This window comes from Dreissena polymorpha, chromosome 6, assembly GCF_020536995.1.
Source record: "Dreissena polymorpha isolate Duluth1 chromosome 6, UMN_Dpol_1.0, whole genome shotgun sequence".
NCBI lineage: Eukaryota > Metazoa > Mollusca > Bivalvia > Myida > Dreissenidae > Dreissena > Dreissena polymorpha.
In genome coordinates, this window is record NC_068360.1 from 67,523,400 (window position 1) to 67,539,725 (window position 16,326).

The 16,326-nt window shown below is 35.1% G+C and overlaps 1 protein-coding gene across 1 annotated transcript; it reads left to right on the forward strand.

The window, feature by feature from the left end:
• The first annotated feature begins 9,091 nt into the window (after nt 1–9,091).
• On the forward strand, nt 9,092–9,688 carry LOC127835776 (neurofilament medium polypeptide-like). The gene has a single exon (XM_052362213.1). The coding sequence runs from the start codon at nt 9,092–9,094 to the stop codon at nt 9,686–9,688; it is 597 nt and encodes a 198-aa protein (XP_052218173.1).
• The last annotated feature ends 6,638 nt before the right edge of the window (nt 9,689–16,326 follow it).

Genomic DNA, 16,326 nt, shown 5'->3' on the forward strand with positions numbered 1-16,326 from the left:
TAATTAACATTTGCTTGTTGAAATATGATCTCGTATTACCTGTTCGTATAGAAATTCTAAGTAACCCTATAAGTAAACGTTTTAGCCAAGAATTTTCTTACCCTGATTTCGTACTCATCGTTTTTCGCTATTTTTTTAGCATTTTCGCTCGGTACCGATTTTCCCCGGTATTTCATTTGTTTATTTCCGATTTGTTTGCAGATGGCACGGACATGAACTGCAACTGACGAAATATCTTCGCTAGTATTAGTAGTAAAGATAACAAAAAAGGAATTCCATCTGCTAATCCTTTGTGTGTATCTTTGAGCATCAATCACTCATATTTGCCTAGACACAAGATACAAGATACAAGAATCTTTATTTAACGTCGGATGTGAATAACAATAAACATTAGCTCAAGAGCTATTTCCCGACAAAACAATTGTATATATATAACAAGTGTATATTGAGCTGAAAGAAAGAAAGATTAAGCATATTATATAAGCATTTAACTACAAGGACATATTTAGAGCATATAAAACACAAAATTAGGTAAAAATGTTCATTAAAAGCATAATATTTTTAAGTTACACACACAGATACAAAAAGGGAATATACCTAAAAACTATATTGGAGCTGTTTTTACATAGTTCATAATTAAAACATATGTTATACACTTATAAGTTGTACAAACAAAGCATTGCAGACCTATATTAAAATTTAAGATATTAAAACAAGTATAGCACACAATTCATGTTTAAAAGCATATACAAGCACATGCACAATAATTACATAGTACAACAAATAAATAGCACATATATACACATTATACATGTTTATAACATTTAAAAAACACACAAGAAGGGGAGTATAAAAAAAGCATATTAAATCACATGAAAAAACATCTACATAGCACATATATACACATATATACATCTAAATAACATTAACCAACCAACCATCGAAAGATTTTTCAATTCATTGTCGTAATATTCAACCGGTGCCCTCCATTATTGTTGATAATCTCACTGTGTAACTTAGTGGGTGGTGGTAAACATGATGATTACAACCGGAATAAGGAGAAGAACATTTAAATAAAAAAATTCATTGTATGAACCTTCATTTGTAAGTTAGTTAAGATGGTAAACTTTCAAAACTCAAGACCATGTTGTTTGTATTCGCCAAATATTCAATTGCAAGAGGTGGCGAATTATGAATATGATTCATCCACAGCCCGTATTCGATTTTTTTCGAATATTCAAATGTGTCGTTACAGCCCTAATATTGAGTGCATAGTTTGTGTGCACTAGATCTCCAATACTAATACAATTGTTTTACGCTCCACTGCTGAAGCCAGCGGGGGCTTATGGTCATGGCCCTGTGTCCTGCTCCGTGCGTACCTTTTCCTAAAAAATCTCATAATCTACTGTTTCAATTTGGATGCAACTTCACTGAATGTTTCTGAGTCAACCTGTTTTAAAATTTGTTCAAATAATGCATCTGGGGGTCAAATTGACCCTGCCCCAGGCATAGCAAAATTGAAAATAGGCCAAAATAGGCCTGTTTTGTGAAACTTTAAAAAAACCTAGTCTATAAAACTTAAATTTAGGTCTGTTCCTTGAGGTGAAAAGAAAAAAAGAAGGAAATCTGATTCCTCTAAGACTTGGTTGCAGAACAATCGTTGAACTTGCATGTTTACGTTTTGTGCTACATATGCATTCAAAGGGAAAATCTTAACAAATTTTCTCCCGAAACCACCGGACAATTTCAGCAACCATTTGGCAGGAAGAGTCCTTAGGTGACCATAATCAAAGTTTGTTAATTGTGTTGGTATCTCAAATTAAAGTGGTTGGCCAGGGGTGGGCTTATTTTTCCTTTTATGTCAATAATTATAGAAAACTTAGAAAATCTTTTTATGCCCCGGTAGGTAATCTATAGCAGTTGAACTGTCCATCAGTGTGTCCGTCCGTCCGAAAAAAAACCTTGAGCATTGGCCATAACTTTTTAATATTGAAGATAGCAACTTGGTATTTGGCATGCATTTGTATCTCATGGAGCTGCACATTTGAATGTATTTGCATATATTTTGTTAAATAAATCGAAGCGGCGCAGTAGCGGCAATTTGTTTTCTGACACAACATATCGTGTAAATGGTCAAGGTCAAGGTCATCCTTCAAGGTCTACTGTAAAAATACAAATCCAGGAAAGTCATAAGCTTTAAGGGAATATTTATTCAATATTGGAACATAGCAACTTAATACATTTGGCATGCATGTGTATCTCATGGAGCTGCACATTTTGAGTGGCGAATATACAGTCCAGTAGTGGCTTTTAGTTATTTGCTACTAAAAAATAGAGATTTGTTAGACACAACTATTTTCAAGGGAGTAATTTATAAATTATAAATGTGATATTATATATTTCCTTACAAAGAATTGAAGTTCTTTTCACAGTAACTGTACACATTTGTTATTTTGATTATTTATAACTCAAACAATTGATTTGTCAAAGTTTTTTTAATGATATAAGTACCATTTCTTTCAATGTACAAATTTGTTAATAGTTGTGTTCATTACATACCTGTGAACTTATGTCCATAGATACATGGTGAACTCTGGCTATGATCTCTTTGTTAAACCACAGGCCTTTGTTGTCAGTGATGTCTGACTTGGTCATATTTGACTGTGAGACCCCCCCCCCCAGGTTGGATTGGACAAAAATCAAGGGAAGTAATAAGCTTTAAAGATATTTCTATACCTGCCAAATGATAAATGGCAATTTTATTTCAAGCAGCGCAATAGGGGGCATTGTGTTTCTGACGAACAGGTCTCTTGTTCTTTAACACAAATGGTCACATTGCATCAATATTTGGCAGGAATAGTCCTTAGGTGATTTTCTATCAAGTTTGTTCACTGCTTGCCCAATTTCATTGATACTAATTCTTAGCTCACCTTTAGACATTAATTTTTGTTAAATCAGTGTTTTCCAGGTGGGTTATTCAGGGCTTCTTGTTCTCATTAACCCACTAAAACTTAACAGCTGCTAATAATAAATAGCACATGTACATAAAAGTGCTAAGAAATGGGGTTTGCATGCGTCAACTCAACCCTGTACCAGGAAGATACTGTTAAAGTGCCATTGGTAATTCACAAATTTGTTAATGTTTAACTATTATTCTGCATTTTAAAAAAAAATAATAGCCTTGGAAGACAATAGAAAGGCTGTGGAAAAAGAATTTTTTCTAGTTAACATTTATTTCATGAAATTGTAAATTCCTTTATTTTGTTATACAAACTTGTGATATATGTTTTTTTCCCTCTTTTTCTTCTGATAAAAATTGCTGAGTTTTGTGCTTTTTTTAAATGAATTTGATGGTGCGGATTCTGTCATTGTTTGCATTAACTCATTTGTACCTGCAAGAATTCTGTAGCAGAAGACATTGAAACAATAATATCAAACTGCAGTTTTTTTTGTTTGTTTTTTTACCTGGAAAACATTGTGACAATGGGGGAAATTATACATAAGCAATTTCTCATATTGTCACAAGGTTTTCAGACATTTTCTGCAGCAAGACAATGTATAAATGCGTCTACAGGTATCAAAGAGTTAAGTTGGCATTTTGCATTCATATATGTTTTCTTTTCTATTAAAGGTGAGAAACATAAGGAAGATTTATTAACCCTTAATGACGTTTGAAAAGTTATATTTGTGTTTTGTGTGTTGATTGGATTGTGACTATTTTGTATGATTTGTGACAACTAATTTAACCAGCTCCATTGGAAGAGATTTTGGACTCTTTAAAGAGACATAGTGACTCTGTGCTGGGTATATTTTTTAACCCATTCTTGTGGAGTGGTCTTGGTGGCGAATATAAGTCTAGTTTGAGGGTGTCAACACTATTCCTGTGAATACAAGTAACAAAGGTAAGTTCATTTTAACCACTTTATCAAACAACATATTTTAGGCTTCATGTATTGAAAGCGTAAATGCATACTGATCCTAATGACTCGCAGTTCTTTAATAGATAAGAAAACATGATGTGGAAAGGGGAATGGCTTATTCTGATTTTTTTTCCTTTTCCCACACAATGTTTTCAAATCCATGTTCTTGAGAAATATAAAAGCATGGTTTCATTTTGTAGTGGGTTAACCATTTTTATGCCCCCCTTTGAAGAAGAGGGGGTATATTGTTTTGCTCATGTCTGTCCGTATGCCCTTACGTCCGTCCACCAGATGGTTTCCAGATGATAACTCAAAAATGCTACGATCATGAAACTTCATTGGTACATTGATCATGACTCGCAGATGACCCCTATTGATTTTCAGGTCACTAGGTCAAGGTTACGGTGACCCGAAATAGTAAAATGGTTTGCAGATGATCACTCAAGAACACTTATGCCCGAGGATCATGAAACTTCACAGGTACATTGATCATGACTCTCAGATGACCCCTATTGATGTGTAGGTCACTAGGTCAAAGGTCACAATGACCCGAAATAGTAAAATGGTTTCCCGATGATAACTCAAGAACGCTTATGCCTAGGATAATGCAACTTCATAAGTACTTTGATCATGACTCGCAGATGACCCCTTTTGATTTTCAGGTCACTAGGTCAAAGGTCAAGGTCACAGTGACCCGAAATAGTAAAATGGTTTATGGATGATAACTCAATAACGCTTATGCCTAGGATCTAAAACTATAAAGGTACATTAATCAAGATTCACAGATGACCCCTATTTATTTTTAGGTCACTAGGTCAAAGGTCAAGGTCACGGTGACCCAAAATACTAAAATAGTTTCTAAATGATGACTCAATAACACTTATAACTAGGATCATGAAACTATATAGGTACATTGAGCATGATTTGCAGATGACCCCTATTGATTTTCAGGTCACTAGGTCGAAGGTCAAGATCACACTGACCCGAAATAGTAAAATAGTTTATGGTTGATAACTCAAGAACGCTTATGCCTAGTATTACGAAACTTCATAGGTACATTGATCATGACTCTTGAATGACCCCTATTGATTTTCAGGTCATTAGGTCAAAAGTCAAGGTCGCGGTCTCAATGATATCTAGGTCAAGTTCAAATATGGGTCATGCTGGGTCAAAAACTAGGTTACAGGGTCACTTAGTGCATTTCAACGATTTAGCATGGTTTCTGCTCTCTCATTCAAATAGTTGTCATCAGATCTTTACCAAACTTGGTCAGCAGTTGCATCTAGAGAATATCTAGGTCAGTTTTGAATATGGGTCATGCCTGGTCAAAAACTAGGTCACAGAGTAACTTAGTTCATTTTAAACATTCAGCATGGTGTCTGCTCTCTATTTCAAGTAGTTTTTATCTGATCTTCACCAAACTTGGTTATATGTTTTATCTAGATGATCTCTAGGCCAAGTTTGAACATGGGCCATGACGAGCAAAAAACTAGGTCACAAAAACATTTACACAGTTATACTTTTATGTAGTGACGAAGTTACAGTTGGAGGCATCCGAGTTGTGTGGAAACATTTCTTGTTCAAATATTTATTTCATGTTTTCAATATGATGATGACCAACAATATGATGTCATATCCTTCAATTTTGAATAAATAAAGTATATGTTCAGTCTACACTGGACACTTTGCCATTTATTATTTGACAACTGTTGAAGCTAGGTAGTTTCAATGAATTTTTCACCAGGCTTCATAAAAGCATTTGTGGAAACTTTTAACTTAAAGGGACCTTTTCACGGTTTGGTAAATTGACAAAATTGAAAAAAGTTGTTACAGATTTGCAAGTTTTCGTTTTACTTATCATATTTGTGAGGAAACAGTATTACGGAACATTTATCATGATCTAATATAGCCATTATATTCATCTTTTGACGATTTAAAAACCTAAAAATTATAAAACGTTGCAACACGAGACAAATGAATAATTTGGAGAGTTCTGTTGTTATCGTTTAAATTTGTGAAACTACAAAGATTGCTTATATAAGGCATAAAATACGCTTCTCATGTATGCTTTGCCAGAATGGCTCAGTAGGCTAATGAGCTTTTACTCCAGTATTCCGGGGTTCACTGGTTTGAGCCCTGCTGCGGGCTACTTTTTATGTCCCCCACTATAGTAGTGGGGACATATTGTTTTTGCCCTGTCTGTTGGTCTGTTGGTTGGTTGGTCTGTTGGTTGGTTGGTTTGCGCCAACTTTAACATTTGCAATAACTTTTGCAATATTGAAGATAGCAACTTGATATTTGGCATGCATATGTATCTCATGGAACTGCACATTTTGAGTGGTGAAAGGTCAAGGTCATCCTATAAGGTCAAAGGTCAAATATATGGGTCGAAATCGCTCATTTAATGTACACTTTTGCAGTATTTCAATATTCAAGATAGCAACTTGATATTTGACATGCATGTGTATCTCATGGATCTGCACATTTTGAGTGGTTAAAGGTTAAGGTCAAGGTCATCCTTCAAGGTCAGATGTCAAATATATGTGGCCAAAATCGCTCATTTTATGAGTACTTTTGCAATATTGAAGATAGCAACTTGATATTTGGCATGCATGTGTATCTCATGGAGCTGCACATTTTGAGTGGTGAAAGGTCAAGGTCAAGGTCATCCTTCAAGGTCAGAGGTCAAATATATGTGGCCCAAATCGCTTATTCTATGAATACTTTTGCAATATTGAAGATAGCAACATGATATTTGGCATGCATGTGTATCTCATGGAGCTGCACATTTTGAGTGGTGAAAGGTCAAGGTCAAGGTCATCCTTTAAGGTCAAATATATGGGTCAAAATTGCTCATGTAATGTTACTTCAAATATATGGGTCAAAATTGCTCATGTAATGTTACTTCTGCAATATTGGTGCCAGCAATTTTATATTTGAAATGCATGTGTATCTCATGGAGCTGCACATTTTGAGTGGTAAAGGGTCAAGGTCAAGGTCATCCTTCAAGTTCAAAGGTCATATAGGGGGACATTGTGTTTCTCAAACACATCTTGTTTTTCCTTTTTTAAATTTTATTTTTGATTTTTTACTGGATCTTTTAAAATCCGATGTTTACATTTATCAATATAAAGCATTTAATGACAAACTTCAAAACATTTCAAAATCTGTGAAGAGGCCCCTTTAATACTGGTACTGTATTAATAGTACAGTTTGAGTTCGTTCTTTGGCAGTCTTTACAAAAATCAATGGCAAATGTACTGACAGTTTGGCACCTGACTTCGGTGCATTTCTCATTTTGGGATTTTAATAACTTTTTACTTCAGTCTAACAATAATTTGTTTGACTTTTCCAAATTGAATCTTTTTTACAAAAAAAAAAATGTGTAAAGCTGCTTGCAATAAATCACTAATGCTCCCTTGTCTAGCAATGGTTTGCAACCCAGAATTCATGGATATATGTGAATTGACACCATGATATAACTAATAGATAGTTGAAAACAATGTGAAACATTAACAAACCAAAGCCATATATTGCAGTTTTCTGGAAGAAAGGAAGCATTTTTGAAAAAGGAGGAATTACTCTTTCTTATTTTCATCCTTTTCAAATATGTTTGCTAAATTGCTGAAGGAAAAATAAATTTTAATTACTTCCAAATTATTTATGAAATGTGCTTTTTTTGCAGTTTCCTTGATATGCCTCGGAAGAAGACCTGGAAAGTTTCACAAGCAAGGCAGGATGTTCTCCGGAGGCAGGCTCAAGTGGGCCATTCAGACTCTCAGTTGATAGCCGCTGATTCAGAGGGCGTATCTCATATATCAGATAGCGGGCTTGCCCACCCACACAAACCATCTGATGCTCAGGGCGTATCTTTGAAATCAGACGGCGGGCTTGCCCGGCCCCAGAAGCCGTCTGATGCTTTTGATGTTTTGAGCGTTTCTGAGATGTGTCTGAACTCTTTAATTGATTTGAAAATGAATTTGTCTGATCAATGCAACAAAGAAACCAAAGCAGATTTCATTACAGAAGAGGAAAATTAGAATTTTATCCCAGAGGTATCACATCCTTCTATCAATACAGTCAAGCAAACAGGTGTTGAGTTTTTAACTGAATTAGATTTTTCTGTAAGTTATTTAACTAATGGAGAAACGGAATCATATGGAGCAAAAACACAGAACTACATGCACAATAGAAATGTTTTAGAAACATTTAAGAAACAAACAGTCATCTTTGGATCATTTCATCAGGCCGATCACAATTTTAGTATTGAGTCTCGAGGAAATCAGTGTACTGACAACGCCCTTTGTTCTTTGATTTATGCAAATATTGCACAACTCTCTTCAAAACAAAATTTGGATGACGTTCTTATAGATGGTGATTGTTTATATAAGACAATTGTAACAGGACTGAAAGAGAAGGGAGAGTTCAAAAGTGCCCTCTTGAATTTTGATGAGATACCAACTGTTGTGAAAATTTTAAACAAAAATGTTCATATTGAAAAATGTGAAGTATTGTCTGGAGTTTGTATTCAACAAGCTACTGCAGAATTGCCATCATTGCATCAGTCTCTTCAATCAGGATTTCAGAAATCACCATACTTACTTGTAATGATTGGTTCAGTTTGTTCTGCTGTATTTAAAAGTGGAAATCTATATTACTTATTTGACTCACATTCACATAGTCCATCTGGATTGTCAGATATTGATGGAAAGTCAGTGTTAATTTCTTTTAGTTCCTTTACTGATCTGATAACATTCATGTATGCCTTATACAAAAGTATGCTTATTGACTTAAATGGACAATTTGATTTATTGCCTGTTACATTTTCTTGTAAACAAATGAATCAATGTACTAGTCATTCATTTCCTGATGTTGCCGACACATCAACATGTCAAGATTATTCATCTATACGATTACAAAGTTATTTCCATGATCAGTTTTCAAAACAGAGAAGGAAACGGGACTTCTGCCAACAACAAGAGATGGAACCTATAGAAACAGTTGCATGCAAAATACGAAAAAGAAATGATTATATGAAAACCTATATGCAGTCACGACGATTAAGTCATCAACAGCAGTTGACAGATAGATTGTTGACAAAACAGTGTATGACAAAATTAAGGCAGGAGCCTGTAAGACAAGAGAAAGAGCGGCTTATGACCAAAAAATCGATGAGAAAAGCAAGGCAGGTGCCTGAAAGACCAAAGAAAGAGCGCTCTATGACCAAAGAATCAATGAGAAAAGCAAGGCAGAAGCCTGAAAGACCAGAGAAAGAGCGGCTTATGACTAAAGAATCAAAGAGAAAAGCAAGGCAGGTGCCTGAAAGACCAGAGAAAGAGCGCTCTATGACAAAAGAATCAATGAGAAAAGCAAGGCAGAAGCCTGAAAGACCAGAGAAAGAGCGGCTTATGACTAAAGAATCAATGAGAAAAGCAAGGCAGGTGCCTGAAAGACCAGAGAAAGAACGCTCTATGACAAAAGAATCAATGAGAAAAGCAAGGCAGAAGCCTGAAAGACCAGAGAAAGAGCGGCTTATGACTAAAGAATCAATGAGAAAAGCAAGGCAGGTGCCCGGAAGACCAGAGAAAGAGCGCTATATGACCAAAAACTCAATGAGGAAAGCAAGGCAGAATCCTGAAAGACTTGAGAAAGAGCGGCTTATGACTAAAGAATCAATGAGAAAAGCAAGGCAGGTGCCTGGAAGACCAGAGAAAGAGCGCTCTATGACCAAAGAATCAATGAGGAAATGTAGGCTTATTCCCAAATAAAGAGATAAAGATAAACAAAAAAACCTGTTATCAATGAAGAATTGTCAAAAAAATGAATTGTATCGTGTTGGAGAAAGACTGAAAAAACAGTCCAGACGTGTAGATTTAGCTTATAAATCTCGAGAAAAGCTTCATAATAAAAATTCTCGGAGAAGCAAAAGAGCGTCGTTAAATGTTCACTTGAAAGAGAAATATAACAGAAAAGCTGGATCACTTAGGAATAACATAAGCAGTTGTATAAACAAATTTAAAAGCATTATTGCTGAAGGTCCTGTTTTTGTGTGCACATGCTGTCATCAAACTTGGTTTAAGCATTCTGTAATAAAAACAAACACACTCAATGGGAAAATATCTGCATCGGTAATGAAAGAATTCTTTACAGGTCATTTATCACTTGACAATTGTGAATGGGTCTGCAATACTTGTATTAAATATGTAAAAAAGAACAAAGTTCCATGTATGTCTGTTAAGAATAAGAATGCATTTCCGTTAAAACCAAAGGAACTTGAACTGCATCAGCTTGAAGAAAGATTAGTTTCTTTAAGGATTCCATTCATGAAGATCAGAGAGTTGCCAAGAGGAGGACAATTGTCTATTAAAGGAAATGTTGTAAATGTACCAGTGGATATCCAACCTGTGATACAAAGCTTACCAAGAACTTTTGACTCTGATTTAACAATTCCTGTGAAACTGAAGAAAAAATTATGTTACAAAAAATGTGATTTCACTGAAAACGTAAGACCCTTACATGTTATCACAGCACTGCATTGGTTGATTAGACATAGTGATATGTATAAAAATTCTGGTGTTTCAATTGATGACGGTTGGGCAAACACCATAACATCAGATTGCAGTGAGACTGTCAGGGAGTTCCTTGGAACAGAGTTCAGTGAAGAAATGGCATCAGGAACTCAAGAAAATGAAGGCTTGAATTATGATTCCGATCATTTTAGTGAAATTTATGAAACTGAAAATATTGTTGGTAATAGTGATACATTGCTTGATTCTGCAGATCCCTCAAATGATCATGTGTATACATTTGCACCTGGAGAAGATCAGACACCTTTGAGCTTGTATCAAGATAAGGATGCCGAGTATATGTCATTTCCTACAATATTTTGTGGAAAGTCAAGAGCAGCAAATGAAGAAAGAGACGTTCCTATACATTACAGTGACATTTGCAAACTTGAACTAAGGCATATGGACCGAAGAGTATCATCGAATGTTTCCAATATATTTTTCAAGTTGAAAAAGGTTCAGTTAAAACAGGTTTCTGATAAGGTTCACCTTGCTCTGAGGAGATGTAAAACAAAGGGAAAGCAATTAACAGCTTCAGAAATGCTTGATAATGATTGTACTAACAAAATGGTAAGACTGGATGAGGGTTACTACATTTTCCGAAGCTTAAGGAACTCCCCACCATATTTTGATGCTAAAAAAAGAGAAGTTTTTGCAATGATAAGGCAACTGGGACTACCAACATGGTTTATGTCTCTTTCTTCAGCAGATACCCGGTGGCATGATTTACTTAATATACTGTCAAAACTTAACAACGGGAAAACATTATCTCATGATGATATTGAGGCTATGTCTTGGACTGACAAAACTAAACTTGTACAAAAGACCCAGTTACTTGTGTACGATATTTTGATAATAGAGCTCAACAATTTATCAATAGAGTTCAAAAAGCCATCATGAGCCTCTTGGAAAAATTGCTGACTTCTTTTATCGGGTTGAATTCCAACAGAGAGGATCACCTCATATACATATGCTGGTATGGATTGAGCATGCTCCTCGATACAAGACAAATTCAGCCGAAGAAGTGACAACATTTATTGATACATCTGTATCTTGTCAAAAAGATGACAATGAAGAACTTGTGAACTTACAGATCCACAAACATTCTAAATCATGTAGGAAACAACAAAAAGCTATTTGCAGATTTGGTTTCCCTATTCCACCCATGAAACAAACTACTATTCTCGAGCCTTTGGATGAGTCATCTGACATGAAACAGCTGAATGACATATTTGGTAAAATTCAGAAACAATTAGATGAAGTGAAAGACAATCTTACCTATGAAGAGTTCTTATCTCTTGTTGGAGTGGATGAACAGAAATACCCTGAAGCAGTACGAAGTTCTTTGAACTCTCCCAAGGTTTTCCTCAAGAGGAGTGTACAAGAAGCCAGAGTAAATTCATACATGAAACCTATTTTAAATGCATGGGGAGCAAATCATGACTTGCAATTTGTCTTGGATCCTTATGCATGTGCAGTTTACATTGTTTCTTACATTAGCAAAGCTCAAAGAGGTATGAGCATACTGATGGATGAAGCATGTAAAGAAGCCAGGCAGGGAAATATGGAACTCAGACAGCAAGTAAGACACATTGGAAACAAATTCCTTAACAATGTTGAAGTCAGTGCACAGGAAGCTTGTTATTTGCTTTTACAATTGCCTCTTGCAAAAGCAACAAGGGAAGTTACATTTATAAATACATCACCACCTACAGATAGAACATTTTTGTTGAAATCAAAGGAAGCTTTAGAAAACCTACCTGGCAGTTCTACAGACATTGGGGCAGACAATATCATTAAAAAGTATTCCAAAAGACCAAAGTCTCTTGAAAATTGGTGTCTAGCAGATTATGTTTGCCAACTTGAAATTAAACATACAGATATTAAAAGTACTTGTACTGAATGTGAATCTGAAAACTATAATGAGACAGGGGTTGATCAAAATGAACAAGATTATACACATTTGCAAGACGTAAATGAAGTCAGTGGAGATACTAATGGCCAGAATTTACTTAGTAACTCATATAGGAGGTAGAATTGAACTTAAAGGTGGTTTTACCATAGTTCAAAGGAAACGAAAGAAGGTCATTAGGTATGTGCGCTTTTCACAAAAAGTTGACAGTGAAAATTTCTACAGGGAAAGGCTTATGTTGTTTACACCATGGAGAAAAGAAGAATCAGATTTGATATGTGGATTTGGCTCATTTCAAGCAAAATATATGTCTCTTAAACATTTCATAGAGATGAAGGCGAGAGAATATGAAAAAAATGCTGAAGCACTAGATGAAGCCTTTGAAATGGCCCAAAATGATGAAAATAATTTTGATAACTTAGCACCTGGACCAGAGCAGATTAATCAAGATGATGTAGAAGCTGGTAATAGAGACAGTGAATGCTTCATATATTTTAACCCAGATAGGCCAGACACTCAAAGGCAATCTGATATTGCGCAAGATCTTGGGCTTTCAGTTGCCTCTGTAGACATTAGTACTCTCAAAAAAACTTTGCCTGATTTAAAGTACAGAGAACTTATAAAATCCTTAAATGGCAAACAAAGAGAGTTCTTTACACATGTTCTTCAGACTGTTAAAATCAATAAGGACAAGTTGCAAGTGTTTTGTCAGGTGGTGCAGGAGTGGGGAAATCTGTGCTAGTAACTGCATTGTTTGAAGCATTACAGCGCTGTTTGACTTCAGACCCAGGCGATGATCCAGAAAACTGTAAAGTTCTCCTGTGTGCTCCAACTGGAAAAGCTGCTTTTCACATAAGTGGAGTAACTCTTCATTCTGCATTCAGAATTCCAGCAAGTCAAGGATATAGTTGTACCCCATTGAGTAGTGACATCTTAAACACTCTGAGAACTAAATACAGGCATCTTGCAGTTGTCATGATAGATGAGGTTTCCATGGTAGGAAACAATATGCTCAAACTGGTTAATGAAAGACTGAAGCAAATTAAAGGTAGTGTTTTACCATTTGGTGGAGTACACATGATTTACATTGGTGACCTTTTCCAGTTGAAACCTGTCATGGATGGTTGGATTTTTGAGAATTTGAAAGCAAACTTTGGGCCATTAGCAACAAATCTATGGAAGGATGCAGTTGACATGCATGAACTTGAAGAAATTATGCGACAGAAAAATGATAAACAATTTGCAGAACTACTTAATAGACTTCGAGAAGGAAAACATACACAATGTGACACTAATGTACTAAAAAGCAGACTGAAAAATACCTCAAATTCTGAATATCCAGAGAAAGCTGTGCATTTGTTTAACACAAATGAACGTGTAAATGCTTTTAATGCAAACCTTTACCAGGGTACAAACAGTTCAAAAGTTTCTATCTCTGCCTTTGATCAAGTCATCAGTGATGATTCTCCAGCAGTTAAAGAGCAACTTGTTTCCAGAATACCTAATGATTCAACACACACTGCTGGGTTGTGCAAAACAGTAGGGATAGCTGAAGGCATAACTTATGACCTGTGTCTTAATCTAGATGTAGACGATGGTTTAGTCAATGGATCGTCATGTACAGTAAAAAAGATTGATTACAGACAACAAAATACTACAAGACCAAGTATAATATGGGTTGTGTTCAACAGTAATGAGATTGGTTCAATGTGGCGTGCCAAGTATCATCATTTATATGATAGATCTGTTGATCCATCTTGGACTCCCATATTTGACTGCAAAAGAAGCTTTCTGTACCTTAGAAAGATATTTATGAGGGTACAAATTCCATTAAGACAGTCAACAGCGAAGACTGTTCACAAGTCGCAAGGAGACACACTAAGTGAAGTTGTCATTGACATGAGTGGGAATCGAGTGTTCCCTCATGCACATTATGTTGCTATAAGTAGAGCAAAAACTCTAAAAGGGCTGCATATTTTAGAACTTAATGAAAGTAAAATTTCAGTTTCAGAAAAAGTTATAAAAGAAATGACTCGTTTGCTCGAAAACAAAAAAAAATGCAGCTGTGCTACACACCTGTTTACTGCTTGAATCAAACACATTTAACGTGTTTGTTCCAAAACATCAGGTCTCTTAGAAGTCATAAAGATGAGTTCTTCGCTGATCCAAATGTTCAAGCATCATCTATACTATGCTTAGTAGAAACATGGCTTACACATACTGATTCAGAAGACAATTATCAGCAAACAGGCTATCAAATGTTCAGAGCAGATGGTGTACAAGTTGGTAATACTCGACCTCACAGAGGTGTTCTTGTGTATGTGAAAGATGACATTTTAGTCACAAACTCTTATTCTGTTACCACAGAAGACATAGAAATGGTCATCACAACTGTTTTGTTTAACAAACAAAGTACCAATATTGTTGCTCTATATAACTCACCAACTTCTTCAGTAGAACACCTCAAAACATTTCTATATACGAATCTTGCACTTTAGCAACAAGAATGTCTCATAATACAAGGTGATCTGAATATAAACTTGTACACAAATGAAGATATGTCAAACTATATGCTCAACACGTTTGGCTGCACGCAACTTGTGCAAAAACCTACACATTCATCTGGATCATTGATAGATCACGTGTATACAAACATGAAACTTGGTTGTTCTGATGTTATAGATAGTGTTTGGTCAGACCATTGTATGGTATATGCTGCATTTCCTTATACAGAATAAAACAGCAACTATTGTCTTTAAAAAAATAAATTGTATATGTTAAACTAGCCAAACTGAAACTGCAATATTAAAATTAAAGATAGAATTTAGGACTTGCTGAGCGCATAACTTTTTGCTTTTTTTAATCTATAGTACAATTTGTTATCTCCCTTTTCATATGATACACATTTACTTTTCGTGGGAATTATGTCCTCTGTCCAATGTGCATTCACCCATGCAATCTGATGCAATAGTTGTCCAATCAGTATCATAAATCTCTAAAATGCAAGATTCTCATTGGTCATTCAATGAAACTGTTTGATTTCAATATGAATTAATTGACCTAGCTTGCATTTGCCAAGACTGTCTAGTGGACGTAACTCCATTAATTGTGGTCAACTTTTATTCCAACCTGGTGAGTTAAGATATGTTCATATTGATAGAATGTTTGTACAGGTCCTCGTGTCATTAGACTATATTGGTCTACGTCGTGAATAAATGGATTTAATTCATCAATGTGTGCCATGTGTCCCCACCCCACACCCACTATATATCTCAACAGGGGTTATTAAATTTGAAAAGATAAAATGGTTGAAAATTCAAACAATATGTTTTTTGTTTTTTTTTGTGTCATTATTTTATGATTTATAAACAGATTGCAAACAAAATTTGTTCAAGATAAACTTAACAACATTGAAATAAGTGATTTTAATATTCAGTAGCAAAAAAGTAAAAAAAATCCAACTTAAAAACGATTTATCTATTAAAAGTATATTCTTCCTATGTCGTAAACAATCCCCTTGTTTATAACATGACTGCCGCAGAGTCTATTACTAGCATCCTATCAGAGAATAGATCAGATACCTTATTTCAATATATGACAATCCTAGTATTTTTCAAAAACAAACATGACAGGAAACCAACATCAGATGGAAAAAATAAAGTAAAGTTAGGTCAAGCTAATTGTTTGTCATGCCATCTCTTTAAACCTCACGCCATATGCAAGTAGTGTTGCCATGATCACAACATCTTGATGAATTATAATTCAATTTTTTGTCTCATAAACATTTACTTTTTAACAAACAACATCTACAAAGTTATCATTCCTACTGCCTTTCGGCACCTCATGAACCTGAAAAACTCGTTACTTTATTTTTCCTCAGGCAAATATCTTCTTTGTATAATAAACAATTTCTTATCCACGTTAACAA

Excerpts from the sequence above, each read along its gene's own strand:
- LOC127835776 (XM_052362213.1), top strand. The coding sequence starts at position 9,092 with ATGAGAAAAGCAAGGCAGGTGCCTGAAAGACCAAAGAAAGAGCGCTCT.